Consider the following 15,835-nt stretch of genomic DNA (forward strand, 5'->3'; position numbering starts at 1 on the left):
GCTCCTGCACCCTGCCACACCCAACATACACACCATCATTCAGCACCCAGCTCACCAACACAGCTGACACACCGGACACACAGTGCTCACCCAACACAGCTCCTTCCCCACCCGTGTAACCTCCACTCCAGCAGCGAGGTCACATTTGCTTGCACACGTGTGCACCCACACACACACACACACACACAGTCCTCTGAACAAATACACTCTTCCCACAGTGACACACTTGCAAGTGGGCCCAAGTAGGGGGCACCGTTTTAGTCCTGGGCTTCACCCTGCCCCTCCCACTCTCCGTCCTCCCTCCCACTCTCGGTCCTCCTCCAACCTCCTCTGCCTGCCTTCCACTTTCTCCCTTTCTCTCTCTCCTAGCTGAGCCCCTGGCCCTGCACATATGGTGGGACACTTGAGGCCACACATCTGGGCAGCTCCCAGCAGCTATTAAATACCATTTTGCCTGCCTTTGGGGTTTTGAGGGGTTGCAGGTTCCGGAGGACAGGAGGCAGCAGCTGGCAGCTGCTCAGGGCCTCACATCCCCCTGCTCACCATCTCCCCATGCACCGCCCACCCCTCCCCATTCCGGGTTGAGTCATCCCCACATCTGGAACCTCTGCACATCTGGAAGAGCTGAAGCCTGTGCAAGCAGCTCCACGTAGACACCCCCTCCCCCCTGCTCCATCTCAGCCCCATCCCTGCTAGCAGTTGGGGTCCAGCATCCCCCACCTGGAGCAGGACCTCGGTCACCTAGCAGCAGGCACCCCCGGGCCAGCCTTGGGAACCAGGATTGCCCACAGGCCTCTCCCCAGTAGCAGTAACAGTGGCATCTTGGTGCCCACTGCAGTAAGCAGGCAGGGCAGTGCTGGTCTTGGAGGAGGCCAGGCCCAAGGCTGGGGGAGGCAGGAGAGCCGGGCGGGAAGGAGGCAGTGGTTTGGCCCAGCAGGCAGAGGGAGTTTATCCTGGCACCGGGCCCTGAAGCCAAACATCCTCCACGAACCTCGCAGACACATCAAAGCCCACGTGGAAGGGGCCCTTCCGTAGAGGAAACCTACAATCCTGGAGGCCTGACAACCTGCCTCCAGGCACAGGACCACCCTGTCCCACTCGGCAATCCAGGCCCAGGCTGGGCACAGCTGCCTGGAGGGGACGGGCAGAAGAGGACATTTCTACCCAGAGGCCCTGCCCCCTCACCCCACCCGTTCAGTGCTGCCACAGAGTGGGGTTTTGCCCCCAGGAGGGGGCAGAGTTGGCACCAGATTTAGCTTTAGCCCCTAGTACAGGGGTGGCTCCCAAACTGCCCCCTCCCCACCCTCCAGGCAGGGAAGGCTGATGGGGAGGGGCTCACTTTGTGCGCCAGCCTTTCAGCCCCAGCCTGGAAGAGAAATCGTGCTCAGTTGTGGAGGGAGCCAGCTTCCTCCCCCAGGCTCTGATGTCCTGCAAAAGACCCCTCCACATGGACAAGAGGGAAATGGAGAGGGCAGGGGGTTAGGGTTTGGGAGAAAAACCAAGCTTCGAAAAGTAGAAGCTGAAGTGGAATCAGAATGCAAGAACTGGGCTGCAAGCCACAGGGCCTCTCTCTGGGGGAACAGCTGGGGCTGGAGGAGGAAGAGGGGTTGTGAGGCGCTAACAAGGGAGAGAGGAGGTGCTAACAGGGCCACTGGGGTGAGGGGATCCTGAAGCCAGCCCCCTAAAGGCTGGCCCGGAGATAAGGAAGCCAGGCACTGGCAGTGGGGTAAGGGGTGTAAGTGGGAGCTGCCAATCAACACAGGAGGCTGGGATGCTCTGCATGCACACACGTGCACATAATATACATACATGCACACATGCAGCTCCCACACAACCAAAGCCAAGTCTGTCTTCAGCTGGGAGCCAGATGATGTGGCTGCTTAGAGGAGCTATGATGTGAGGAAGGATGTGATCTCTGCCTGCCTGAATCCCTCCCCACTGCTCACGTTCATTCTCCGCCTTTACAGCTTCAGGGGTCTTCTCAGGCTGTGCCTGGGCCCCACTCTAGTCTGAGCCCCCAGATCATGAAAGGGCTCCCATTCCCATGGCTGTCCTGAATCCGCAGCTCCTTTGGATCTGAAAAGTTCTTCTAGGTCTAACTACAGCCCCAGTAACATTTGGGTCAGAAACAAAGGAACCCACAAACAGGATGCAGTAGAACCCTCTTTTCAGGAGCCAACAAGAACGGAGCTAGAAAGCGAGGATCCCAAATTCCTTTCTTCCCTCTGGCTACAGGATCCAGTCTCAGAGAGCAGACAGTGAGGGTAGGTGTCAGATTGGGGCTGCAGACTGAAGGAGGGGCCCCAGAGGAAGGAAGCCAGGCATGGGGGCTCTCAAGACCCTCGCCCTAGTCTTAGCTCAGCCTCTCCTGCCCAAGCCTTCATGGCTCTGCTCCATCTGCCACCCCGGAAGCCAAAGCTCATCAACTCAACCTTCCCCTGACCCTCCCCACCCGACACCCATCCCGGTTCTTTGAGGTGTTTTCCTTTCCACCCCGGCCTGCACCCCAGAAACCTACACTTTGGAAGGATAATGGCTCCCAAATGGCGTTTTTGTCTCTGCTAAGCCTCCAGGAAAGTGAGCATCAGTGAGTCCCTCCAACATGCTCATCGGGATCATAAGCGCCCTGCACTGTTAATTCTCAGGTGGTTTGCCCTCCCTCCACCCTCCGGGCCCACAGGTTCACGGCTCAGACTTGGAGCTGACTCCGGAAGTGATCTGTTCCACCCCCATGCCCATCACCCCAAGAATGGGAAAGGGGCTGGTGGGTTTCAATTTCAAAAAAAAAAAAAAAAAAGTTGGAAAGGGAACTGAGGTCCCTGTCCCATGGCCAAGACGTCCTATTATTGGACTCTGCCTCCTCCAGGAAGGCGGACCGTAAGCCAAGCATTCCTTGCTACACCCCCTTAGGATTTGCTCAATCCCTAGGGAGCATCGTCCTCACTTGCTGAGCAGGGAGTCACAAATTTGAGCACACCCTTTGGAGGGGGTGCAGGAAGCAGAAGAGGTGGATTCCCCAAACCACACAGCCAGTGTGGTGGGGAGCCCAGTCAGTCTGGACTCCTCCCACCCCATCCACGAGTCCTTCACCAAGGACTTTGGAAATGAATTCCCCATCTACTTGGAGAAATCTGGCCCCTGACCCAGGAAGGCCCCTAACCAGCTTGGATTCAATGACAACAGAGCCAGTGTTTACTTGGAACAAAGCACCAGGGGGAAATGCATGCTGAATCAGAGCTGGCCAGCCCCCGCAGCAGCCGGGTGGGAGCATTAGGACATGTCCACACATCTTCAATGGAAAACAGCCAAGGGCTGTCAGAAAGGCCCAGGGAAGAGGCCTGGGTAGGGGCAAGCAGGGAGCAATCACTTGTTGAAGGAAGATTCAAGTCCAGGTAGGCTTTCTGGAGGAGGTGGCATTTGGGCTGAGCTTTAAAGGATGGGGAAGAATGTGTTCCGTTTCTGGGAGGGATTTGGGGAAGAAACTAGGTGGAAAAAACTGCCTGGGCAGAGGCAAGGAGAGAAGCAGAAAGAGTAAGAGGAGGGGTTGGAGAACATGGCGGGGGTGGGGGTCAGGTAGGGACTGGTTATGGGGGACCCTGAAGGTCTCTCTGGGATGGGACTTTATTCAGGTGGCAATAGCGAGCCTCTGAAGATTAGGGAGCAAGAGAGCGACATGCCCAACATAGTCTGTCCCTCCTTGGCAATGAGGAGACCAAGCTAGAGGCCTTGTTGAATATGGCTACAAAAGTCCTGACAAGCCAGGTTGCACAGGAGGCCAATGGCAGTGGGGATAAAGGGAGAGGACGCCTGTGACAGGCACAGCTCCGCTCTCCATCGGCTCTCAGCCCATGTGGAGAGGCGGGCCTCCTCTGTGAAGTAGACCCAGGCAGTGCTCAGTGGGCCGTGTGGGAGTAGAAAGGGGGAACAAACTGGGAGTGGAGGGAATCACATATCCAGTCCCAGCACCACGGTCAGGAGTAGTCGGTACCTGGGCATCCTCTGGGATCTGTCACCAGCCCCACCTTCTCAGGCCTGACTGGCCCTTAGTGGGGCCCAGTGGACACCAGGGGGTTTAGTGAGCAAGGTGTCCTGGGGAAACAGGCTGGATGCTGCAGCCCGTCCAGGGGAGTGAGCAGTCTGACAGCAGCGAGACCCTGCACTCCTTGGCACCCCACTCTGCCTCCATGTGAAATGCAGAGAAGGAAGTGTGGGCCCCTTGTCTCTGCCAGGAATGACAGCTAGCATTTATTTGCCATTACTGAATGCCAGACACTGAGCGGCCTATTTCATCCTTATCATGGCCTGTATGATGAAGGAGGTGCTGTTATCCAGCTCCTGCCTCTCCTCCCTGTTGAGAGAGACCCAGAGAAGTTCCATTTCTCGTCTAAGGTCACACAGCACAATATATTCAGTGGCACACTGACTAACACGACACAATACTGCCCCTACAGGCAGAGCCGGGCTAGAGCAGAGCATTCTGCTGGCTTTGAAAAGAGATCCCAGCCCGGTGCCATCAGCCATTACAGATATTAGTGACCACCAAAGTATGGGGGTGGAGGGGACTGCCAAGTAAAACAGAATTCAGCCTGTCTCTTCCCCTTCACCCAGGCCTGGCCCACTGGGCTGGGCTAAGTCAGGCTGGGCAAGGCCACCCACCCTGAGTGATCCTCCATCTGGAGCAGTGGAGCAGGGCTCCCGAGGTCTGAGGTGAGTCCCACCTGTGCTGGGCGTGGCATCTCCAGCACTACTTCATTCTGATCCTGACTCAGCCCCTCCTGTCCTGTGCGACCTGGCCTTCCCGCCCTCCAGGCCTGGTTGCCTCCTCTGAGAAGGGCATAAGTGGGCTGGCTGGCCTCGGAGGCCCCTCCTTCCAGCTGAGCCCCGGCAGGATGTACAATCAGCTCATTCTTTAGTGAATGCACTGGGGGGCCCAGCGAGCGCTTATGAAGACGTTTCGAAGTGGCTGCTCTTGGGAAACCCCGGATGGAATTTGGCATTGAATTTAGGGGGCCGCTGACTGCATGAGGCCTCTGGGTTTCCATGCTCGTGTATGCCTGAGCACCTGCATACACTGCCCTCCTGGTGCCAGACGACACGTGGAACAGAAGATGCTGGCCTTGTCCAGGACCCTTCTTCCTCTAGAACAGCCCCTCCCTCTCTGCTCAGTCTAGGGGGGTCCATGGTGCTCCCACCCCCTTCTGACCTCACCCACCAAGAATCCTAGGGCCCTGCGGCCATGATGAATGCTAATAGGCCCTGGTGTTCTTGGCCTGGCCTGAGGCCACCCACCTCCAGGCTCCTCGTCTTGTCCCCATCTGCAGGAAGGAACACAGGGCCTTTGGTGTCATGGAAGGAAATGGGGGCTCAGCTGAGGGGCTCGAGAGCCCTTCAGACTCTGCCTGGTGAGTCAAGTGCTAGGGACCTCACTTTTCCATTGGAAGATGTGGGGTGGGGGTGGAGTTTGTTCCTATGACATTGTAGGGATGTGGATAGCATTGGCAGATTTTGTTTTGTTTTGTTTCTCTTTTTAGAGCCAGGGTGGTGCTGTGTCACCCAGGCTGGAATGTAGTGGTGTGATCTCAGCTCACCGCAGCCTTGAACTCCTAGGCTCAAGTGATCCTCCCAACTCAACCTCCAGAGTAACTGGGACTGCAGGTACATGCCACCACACTGGCTTAATTGCTTTTCTTTTCTTTGTTTGCAGAGACAGGGTCTCGCTATGTTGCCCAGGCTGTTCTCAAACTCCTGGGCGCAAGTGATCTTCCCACCACGGCCTCTCAAAGTGCTGGGGTTATAGACATGAGCCACTGTGCCTGGCCTGGTTGCCAGTTTTAACAAAGAAAAATACAGAACATCCAGTTAAATGTGAATTTCAGATAGAAAAGTAAATTTTAGCATAAGTATGTCTCAAATATCACTTGGGCCCAGGCGTGGTGGCTCACACCTGTAATCCCAGCACTTTGGGAGGCCAAGGTGGGTGGATCACTTGAGGCCAGGAGTTAGAGACCAGCCTGGCCAACAAGGTAAAACCCTATCTCTACTAAAAATACAAAAAATTAGCTGGGCATAGTGGCACATGCCTGTAATCCCAGCTACAAGGGAGGCTGAAGCGTGAGAATAGCTTGAATCTGGGAAGTGGAAGTTGCAGTGAGCTCGCACCACTCCACTCCAGTCTCGGTTCTCAAAAAAATATATTTATATATATATAGATAGATAGATAGATAGAGAGAGAGAGAGAGAGAGAGAGAGCATGGGACATAATTATACTAAAAGAAAATTATTCATTGTTTATCTGAAATTTGGATTTACCTAGGCCTCCTGTCTCTTGTCCGGCAACCCTAGATCCGGGTCAGGTCGATGCCAGAGACCCAAAGAGCAGCCATGCCAGCCTCCTCCCCCTCCTCCTGCCCCTCTTCAGGGCACTGGTGCCTGCCTAGTTCCCTCATCCCCACCCTGCTGGCCCCCCATATCTGTCCCATGAGTTCCCACATGCCCTTTCCAGCACCCTCATCACCCCCCAGGGTATCTTCCTCCTCTGAACTCAACCATTTTCTCATTTTCTTCTCCCATAAGGGCCACACCTCTGTAGGGCTCCCGGCCTGGGCAGGATAGCGGGGAGTGTGGCGTAAGACCCCAGTCCTTACTGGTGCAGTGGGGCCTGGGTGGGAACAAGAAGAACCCTAGAAGCCCAAGCTGGCAACGACTCAAGAGGCAGAGGCTCCAGCACTCTCAGGACTAGGTCCCCCTGCCAAGGTCTACCTGCAGGGGAGGACGGGAGAGGGCGGCCCCTTCTCTTCTCCAAGCTCACAGTCACTTCAGATACAGAGGGGCAAATACAATACCCCTCCGATCAGAAGACTGGAAGATTATCTTCTTAAGGGCCGACAAGGGCTAGGAGGTAACGGGAAATAGACAGGGAAAGGGAGAGAGAGAGCAGGGAGACAGCATAAGAAACACACGGAGAGGCTAGGGGTGCAGGACCCAGGACCAAACCACGGGCAAGGAGAAGGGACCAGAGAAACCGAGGAAAAACAGACGCCTCCGCCAAGGCAGACAGAGGTGAACGGAGAGAGGAGAAACAGAAGGGAGAACAGAGGGAAAGGCTGGGAACTCGAGGGAAACTGGGTGCAGACAGATGGGGAGAAACCAAGCAGAAAAACAGAGACTGGGAGAAACGGTGAGAGACACAGAGGGGTTAAATGTAAGTCAGAGAACATGGACTGAGAGAGATGAGGGAGAAGGGTGAGATGCAGACACAAGGAAAGAGAAGAAATGTCCCCGACGTCGGGGGTGTTTTTCAGGGGTCAGGACAGATGGGCGACACAGCAGGAGGCGCTCAAGGACAGGACGTTGAGCCTCTCAGAGTCGCCCTTCCCCGGGCCAGGGAGCAGCGCCCCACGTTCCATCGCCCTCTCGCCCCCTCCCGCGGTCCTGGCTGCACCGCTCCTGTCCCGCCCTCACCCAACGCCCCCAGCCCACTAGCCCCGGCCGCGCCCCTCTCGGCTCCCGGGGGCATCCGCGCTGGGCGACGCTGCCACCTGCCGGCCCCTCCCGGAAGTTCCGCGCCTGGAGTGCTGGAGGCGGCGGCCGCAGGGGGCTCGGAATCGCGCCCCTCCGCACTGAGGCGGCCTCCGCGGGGTCTTTCCAGGAATCTGGATGGGCCTGCTCGCCCGCGCCCCGGCGGGCCTGGCAAAGGACCAGCCCCAGCTGCGGATCCCGGGGCAGTCTAAACCCTGGGACCCTGAGTTCCCGTTTTGTCAATGGGAGGAAATGCACCAACACCTCCCGTAGGATTTCAAGAGGGAGGGCACACGAAGGTACCCATGTTGTGCTCCTGGTCTTGCTTCCTCGACCTGGAAATCTCAGGTCACTCTGAAATCAGCCAGGCTGCCCCCTCCCTCCTTTTTTTTATCCAAAACGCAATGGGGTGATATCCCCCAACCATAACACCTCGAAATCTACCCTAGAACCTTCGCCTTCCCCTCCCTCAACCTCTGCCCCCATGACTTCTCACCAGACCCAGCAGTCCAGATGAGAAGCGTCTTCCACGTCCCCCTCCCACTCCTGCCGGTCCCGGCACCCCTCCCTGGAGTCTGGGGCACTTAAGAGTGGAGGAGTTGGGGGTTAGGAAGGCCCAGCTCAGCGGTGTGGAGTTGACCTCACCTCTTTTAAAATTTAAGTTATTTATCTATTTATTTATTTATTTTGAGATGGAGTCTCACTCCATCGCCCGGGCTGGAGTGCACTGGCGCGATCTCGGCTCACTGCAACCTCTGCTTCCCGGGTTCAAGCGATTCTCCTGCCTCAGGCTCCTGAGTAGCTGGGATTACAGGCACCCGCCACCAAGGCCGGCTAAATTTTTTATTTTTAGTGGAGACGGGGTTTCACCACGTAGGCCAAGCTGGCCGCGAACTCCTGACCTGAAGTGATCTGCCCGCCTCCGCCTCCCAAGGCGAGTATTACCTAGTATTACCAGCGTGAGCCGCGCCCGGAGGTAGAACAGATTAACAGAAAAATCCGTTAATCTCTTCTACCTCCCAATTCCCAAAACCCAACCGAGACCTCCCTTCCTCCTCCCAGCCCCTCCCTGCCCCGAGTCCGCCTCTCCCGGTGCAGCTCCGCCCCCATCCCGAGGCGGGGCCCCATAGATGGAGAGAAGTGGGAGAGGTCGGAGCCCCGCCTTCTCTACACAGGAAAGCTCAGTGGCCCCCAAGCCAGGATGTCCCAAGCTTGGGTCACCGGCCTCGCGCCCACCTTGCTGCTCAGCCTGCTGGCTGGCCCCCAAAAGGTGAGACTTGGGAGGTAAGGTTGTGGAACTTTCGGGCCCTACCCTTGTAGGTCAGGAGCCTGCTTCTGGAGCCTGGTGCCACCTTCCATAATCAGGATTTCCTCCTGACCGCGCACAATTAGCAACTTCCTTTCTCTCTTTGCTGTGGAGGTGGAGGTGGAGGTGGAGGTGGGGGCAGCAGAGGACACTCTGGGAGAGCCTAGGTTCTCCCACCTCTGAGGCGGATCCTGTGGTGGGAACTGGCCACCACCCGCCACCTATCTGACACCTGGCACCTCTCTGTGAATAGGGACTTTGGACCTCGTATTAGCCCCAGCTTATCCTTCCAGCTCCTTCCTGCCTGAGGTCTGGACACCTGGGCCAGCATGTAGCCCCAGCTCTGTTCCTCCAGTGCTGGGGGACCCTGGAATGTCCCCACCCTCTTTGGGACTGTGTCTTTGCTTGTTCTCTAGGGGAGAGAAGGCTCCCTCGTCCCCTTCTAGGGGTGAGTAATCCCAGCCTGTGGTGGGATTTGACCTGGCTGCCTGACCAAGGCTGGGGAGACCTCTGAAATCTGTGATTTTGAGAGGGAGGTGTAGGGTTCTAGTGCTCCCTCGGCCCTTCTGTTCCTCCCAGGTAAAGTCTACAGGTGATGGGGGAAGACTGTCCGGTCCTGGGGTGGGTGATTATCCTGGGAACAGAGACGGGTCTAGAACATGCATTTGTGACTTATTTCCATTTAAGAACCAGAGGGAAGTCAGGGCCTGCTCCCAGAACAGGGTACCTTCACACATCTGGGCTGAGCTTTCAGAGTGGCTCTGCCAAAACCCTTCCATGGACCTGGGTTAGTGAGCAAGGTGTTCCTTCTAAAACACTGGGCAGTCAGTTTGTGTCAATGCTGGGCTGGGCATCCTCTGGTTTACCCCTCCCACCAACCCCAGGGGTGAGGTGCTGTTAATGCCTTTAATTCTGGAGTTAAGTAAGCTGAGATTTACTTACTCCCAGCCCAAGACCACCCTGATGCTCCATAAAACTTAGCCTCTGAACCACCCCAGACAAGACTACCCCCTTGTTAAAATGTGGGGAGACAATCTGGGAAAAGAACTCCTCCCTGTCCCAAACCGGAACTTGAGACTAATTTACTAAACCTGTTAATTACCCATCTCTTCTTAGTTGGGGTCCAGGAAAAGGACAAGGGCCAGAGTGGGCTCTGAGGGGGAAGGGGTGCTGCTGAGTGCCTGGATGGACCCCTCGATTTGTCTTCATATATATATATATATATATATATATATTTTTTTTTTTTAATTTAAAAAATAGAGGCTGGGCGCAGTGACTCACGCCTGTAATCCCAGCACTTTGGGAGGCCGAGGCAGGCCAATCATGAGGTTAGGAGTTTGAGACCAGCCTGACCAACAACCCCATCTCTACCAAAAATACAAAAATTAGCTGGGTATGGTGGCACGTGCCTATAATCCCAGCCACTTGGGAGGCTGAGGCAGAAGAATCACTTGAACCTGGGAGGCAGAGGTTGCAGTGAGCCAAGATCGCACCACTGCACTCCAGTCTGGGCAACAGTCTGAGACTCCGTCTCAGAAAAAAAAAGAAAAATAGAGATAGGGTCTCGCTATGTTGGCCAGGTTGCTCTTAAACTCCTGGCCTCAAGCAATCCACCCACCTCAGCCTCCCAAAGTACTTAGGATTGCAGAGATGAGGCACCGCGCCCAGCCTGTCTCCAATTCTATAGTCATTCCTGTGTGCTGTGTAATTTGGATTCACAGACTCACCCTCTCTGGGCCAACCTGCAGGGGTTCCTTGGGGTTCCTGTCCCCACAAGGGGACAAAGCCTGTGAGATGGTACTCAGCCTGGGACTGAGCATGGAAAAGGGGAATTACCCCAACTATTATCGGCTATCACTGGTACTCTTATCTTTACTGTTGTGATTTGCAATTGAAATATTTCAAGTAAAGGTATAAAGATAAAGATAATGGTGGTTTGCCAAAGCTGGCGTCCTACTTTTAGCCTTGGTTGTTTGTCCCAGGAGGCTAGGGTGAGGTGACAGATGCCCTCCCCCACCACCCATTTCCTATGTTCTGGCACCTACATCCCTCCCCCACAGTCTGGGAGCAGCAAGGATGAAATGAAACCAGGTAATTGATGAATGCACGTTCATTCATTCTGCAATTATTTTGACTACTGAGTTTTCAACAATGATGTAGCAAAAATCCCTGCCCTCGCGGAGTTTGCCTTTGACACAACTGAAGGACAATTAACAAGATAAAGTAAATATATAGTATGTTAGATGTTGATAAGAGATGTGGAGAAAAATTAAGCACACTAAGAGGAAGGAGAGTGGTTGTAATTTTAAATAAGGTAACCAGAGAGGGAGGGGCTGAGGCCAGCCTTGCAGCCACCTAGAAGAGTATTCCAAATCAGTGCAGCTTTGACACACAATTGCTATCAATGGAGTGAAATTCCGTAAGATGCCCCGGCTGCCCTGCAGACCTAGTTTAGAAGAGGGAGAAGCTGATTCGGGAGGTGGGGTCCTGGCAGCTTTGCAGAGCATGGAATCCCCTAGGCAGGGATCTGAAGGATGAATGGAGGCTCAGACAGGTGTAAAACAGCCAGGTATGTTCAGGGAACTCCCAGTGGGTGTGTGTGAGAGGAAGAGAAAGAACTAGGGGAAGCGAAAGGGGAGGGAGTGCAGCTGCCCACTGGGGGGTCTCTACCCCAGGGAGCCACCAAAGGCAGCTTCCAGCAAGTTTTTTTGGTGATGAGATTTGCATTATAGTAAGAGTGCTCCTGCCCACAGTGTCTGCAGTGACAGGGTAGGAGAAAGAAAGTCGCTAGTGCCCTGAGCCATGGGTGTCACGGCAGAAGCCGGGTTGGAAGGGTGGTCAGAAGGGATGAGCTTATAAACCCGGGGGTGATGGAATGTGCTGAGAGAGTAAGGGCAGCTGGGGCCAGCCAGGGGTCAGCTGGGCTCCAAGCACTGACCTGGGAACATAGTAGAGAGTGAGGTGGGGAGTGACTTGCAGGAAGAGGCTGAGTCTACTGGGGACCTGCTGCCTGTGAGGTACCTGGGTAGCATCTGAATGGAGACCCCACTCCCACTATCCCCAGTTTATGACCCCGACCTCTCTCTTTTCTTCCACAGGTTGCAGCCAAATGTGGTTTCATCTCGTAAGTCTGGAAGCCATAATTTCCAATCTGGGGAGTGGGGAGGAGCAACCCAAATCACGCCCTGCATGCCTTGTAGGGTGTGGGGGGCCAGAAACCCCATCCATCCTCACCCACTCCCAATCCAGCCAGAAACTGTCCCCCCACTTTCCCAGCCAAAGAGGGAGACCCCACCCTCTCCACCAACGAACCCAGGGACTTCCACACTTGGGGGCAGGTCTGTAGCTGGATCCCGGTCCTTCCTCCTGCAGTGCCAGGCCATCTCCCCTCTGAGGGTCCCCTGGGTAGAAGGCAGGGGGCTAACCCTCATAGAGAAATCCCAGAAGCCTGAGCACAGGGGTGGGGCTTGGTAAGGGTCACTGGGCAGAAAAGTGTTTCCATTAGGTCAGCACTGGGTGTTCTGAAAACACCCATTCTCTGACTCCTCATACTCCATGGGCACCAGTGAGGACTTTCTCTTCCTGGACATGCCATGTGGCCTCTTTCCCCACACCTCCTTAGAGTTGGATGAGCAGTGTCATGGCCGCTGCTATGCCCCATCCCCACACCTGCCTGCTGAGGTCAACAGGATACTTCTTCCACCCATGTTACAGATGAGGGGCGTGGGGCCCAATAGGGAGCCGGACTGGGCGCGAGTGCACACGCCCTTCCCCAGAGTCCTCCTACTGAGCTCAGAGGGGGCCGTACCCTCCACCCCGCTAAGGGGTGGCTTGGTGCCATGAGCATATTGGGTGTGTTTTGGGGAGGCTGGGATCCTTCTGCCTCTCCATTCTGGTGCCAACAGCTTCTCCTTGCCCTTTTCTGTGCCCTCCGTCCAGCAACTGCCCCAAAGGATTCAAATGCTGTGGTGACAGCTGCTGCCAGGAGAACGAAATCTTCCCTGTCCCCGTGAGGTGAGCCCAGGGCCAGCTCCTCTGGGCACAGTCCTTGGAGGGACCTGGTCCACACAGGGCAAGGCCAGGCACCTGCCGAGGGGGCAGTGTGGGTGGCGGGAGAGGGGAGGTGTGGGGAGTCCCCAGGGTGGCCTGGGGACTCAGGTTGCTCTTGGTGGTCCCCACCCCAGGATCTTCGTCATCATCTTCCTGGTCATCCTGTCCCTCTTTTGCATCTGTGGCCTGGCTAAGTGCTTCTGTCGCAACTGCAGAGAACCGGAGCCAGACGCCCCAGTGGATTGCCGGGGGCCCCTGGAACTGCCCTCCATCATCCCTCCAGAGAGGGTCAGAGTATCCCCCTCTGCATCCCCACCCCCCTACAGTGAGGTGGGTGTCTCATCCCTATCCCTACCTTGCTTCTGGCCGGCTGTGCAGCAGGGACAGTGGAGGGCCCTTCGACCCTGGAGGGCACTCTGCACGCAGCATTGGGTCACCCCTCTCCCTGGTAACCATGCCTCAGCTGGCAGCGGGGAATGGTGGCCAGGGCCAGGACCCAGAAGACTGAATTCCCTCTTTTCCCTGCAGGTGATTCTGAAGCCCAGCCTGGGCCCAACTCCCACAGAGCCACCCCCTCCCTACAGCTTCAGGCCTGAAGAATATACAGGGGGTCAGAGGGGCATTGACAACCCGGCCTTCTGAGTCACCTCCTGCCTGGAAGCTTGCGATCAGCAGCCTCCTCCCCAGTGCCTCCTGGATCAAGCTAGAGACTACTGGCACCCCAGGAATGTCCCTGCCCATCCTGCCATGCCTCTGTTCATCCTTGGATTTAAGTTATTACTTTTTCTGCCTCTGTTTCCACCCCAGCTACCTCTCTTGTCCTGAGGGTTAGGCTGGAGTGACAGTATCTGCCCCCCAACCAACCCAAGAAAGAAGTTGCCAGAAGGAAAATGCCGACCATTGGAGGTGCCCAACAGCAGAATGGGCTACTCTGAGGGGTAGTAAGAGCCCCATTTCTGGAGGTATGCAAATCTTGACTGGACAGCCAGCTCTGAGATTTTATCAGGGCACTTCTATACCTGTGGGGCATTGGACTGGATGAGCTCTGAGCCAGCTTCCACTCCTACCTGAATAGAGAACTCACTGTACCCACCCACAACACAGGGTAAACACATGTCCTCACTGAATGTTACTGATCGCGGCTGAGGGCCTGCCTCTCACTGAATGTTACTGATCGCGGCTGAGGGCCTGCCTCTGGCTGTGTGGGGAGGTGGGTGGAGAGGTGAGTCCAGACACTGCCGGGGGTTCCGGTGAGGGGCTCGCTGTGCCGCAATCCCACCACTGATGAGCCTTCTGGGAGGACAGTCCATCCGTGGGCCGCTCTTGGTGAGACGCTTGTTCTAGATGCTTTGGCTGCTTGTTTTTTGATGTCTCTGTGTGCCAAAGAGCCTGGAAATGGGGTGCGTGTGTCCCTTGTGTGGATTTCCCAATCCCTCCTGCCCACAGCTTCCCTGGGACACATGGAGCCCAGCTCTCTGGCTGTCTTACCTTGAGTTGTGAGAAGTTGGCTGCGAGGAGTTGGATCCAGGAAGCAGCCCTGGGACAGCCCATTCTGCTGTTGATAGCAGGAAACCACCTGCTGGGAGACGACGGGGGTGGGGAGAAGCCCAGGAGAGCAGTGGGTGGGGCTGGGCATCTGTGGAGTGGGGCTTTAGGAGACCTTGAACGGCCCCACCCCGGAATCTCCTACAGGGAGGGGAGGAGATGGCAGGTTCCACCCTTCTCTTCCAGCCCCACCCGTGGGAGTTAAGCCCTAGCGGAAGAGTCACATGGGGACCTGGCATAGTCATGCAGAATGGGGCAGGACAGTGCCAGTGCCTTGGGACTCAGATGGGACTGGGTGCCTCTACCCTGATTTTTGCCTTTGCACTACGCCCTCACAGTCCACTTAATGCCAGCCTCCTTCTCCAGGCACAGGACCCCGTGTCAATGCTGGCCAAAGCTCCCAGGAGGATTGGAGGTAGAACTGGCCCTCGTGTGCCAGCAGGGGTGGCTCCTTTAGTGCTCTCCCAATAATGCCCATCCTGGGGGCATCAGTACGCAGGCAGGTGGCAGAGTTGGGGGCTGTTCGATGGCACAGGCAGCCCCAAAGATGCCAGGAACAGGGACTGTCCGGGTGTGGGTTCCCAGTGGAGATAGGGCCCTGGAAGGAGTGCAGCAGTTACTGACAACATAGTGCCAGGGTTGGCTGTAGGAGAATGAGCCCAAGCGTAAGTGGAAGTTTCCCGTTACTTTCAGGGATTGGTCAGGGGTGGCAGAAAACATGTGGGTTCTTGGTGTAGATGTGGCTAGTTCCAATGAGAGAAGTCCTGGAGCTGATGTTACCCTCACCGTGATAGCAGGGGGATGTTGAGAAATGGGCTTGGCAGACCTGGAGGAGAAGTTACTCGGCCCAGACATTGTCTTCCTTTCATCACAGGGCCTTTAACTCCTCCTAAGGAGTAGCAGAGTGGCCCGAGGGAAAGTGGCCCTCCTGAAACCTAGTGTTGCTGTGACCTGGTGACAGAAATGGAAACCTCTGTCTCCCCGGTCATCCTTGGTGGGAGTGGAAATGGTGTCACCTTTCTAGAGGGCCATCTGGCACCATGCAATCATGCCACAGATGTTTACAAAACTCCTGCTATTTAGGAAGCACTATACCTGGCACTGGGTATCCTTTAAAATGTAAATTGCACATGACCTGGCAATTCCACTTCTAGAAAAGAGCCTTCAGAAGTGCTCATACAAAAGAGCTCAATATAAGTACCAGGCACTAACCCATTGTGCCACCAGAGCTCCCTATGCAGCCTTTTAAAAGAATAAATAGGATCTGTAGCACCAACCCTGCAAAGCATCCATCACTTATTGTTACAGAGAAAAGGCAAGTTGCGGAACTGCCTATGATCTCAGTTTGTAAGGATATAACCCATACATATTTTATTTTATATATGTATATTTTTTCTTTGCAAATATGTAGATAAG

The 15,835-nt window shown here is 55.6% G+C and overlaps 1 protein-coding gene across 1 annotated transcript; it reads left to right on the forward strand.

Moving 5' to 3' along the window:
* Positions 1 to 5,577: 5,577 nt before the first annotated feature.
* Positions 5,578 to 14,001, forward strand: TMEM92 (transmembrane protein 92). The gene is made up of 6 exons (XM_011959951.1): positions 5,578 to 5,655; positions 8,694 to 8,788; positions 11,923 to 11,948; positions 12,764 to 12,838; positions 13,009 to 13,204; positions 13,403 to 14,001. The coding sequence occupies exons 2-6, from the start codon at positions 8,720 to 8,722 to the stop codon at positions 13,514 to 13,516; spliced, it is 480 nt and encodes a 159-aa protein (XP_011815341.1). The 5' UTR covers positions 5,578 to 5,655; positions 8,694 to 8,719; the 3' UTR covers positions 13,517 to 14,001.
* The last annotated feature ends 1,834 nt before the right edge of the window (positions 14,002 to 15,835 follow it).

Source organism: Colobus angolensis, unplaced genomic scaffold (assembly GCF_000951035.1).
Source record: "Colobus angolensis palliatus isolate OR3802 unplaced genomic scaffold, Cang.pa_1.0 Scaffold50, whole genome shotgun sequence".
Lineage (NCBI taxonomy): Eukaryota > Metazoa > Chordata > Mammalia > Primates > Cercopithecidae > Colobus > Colobus angolensis.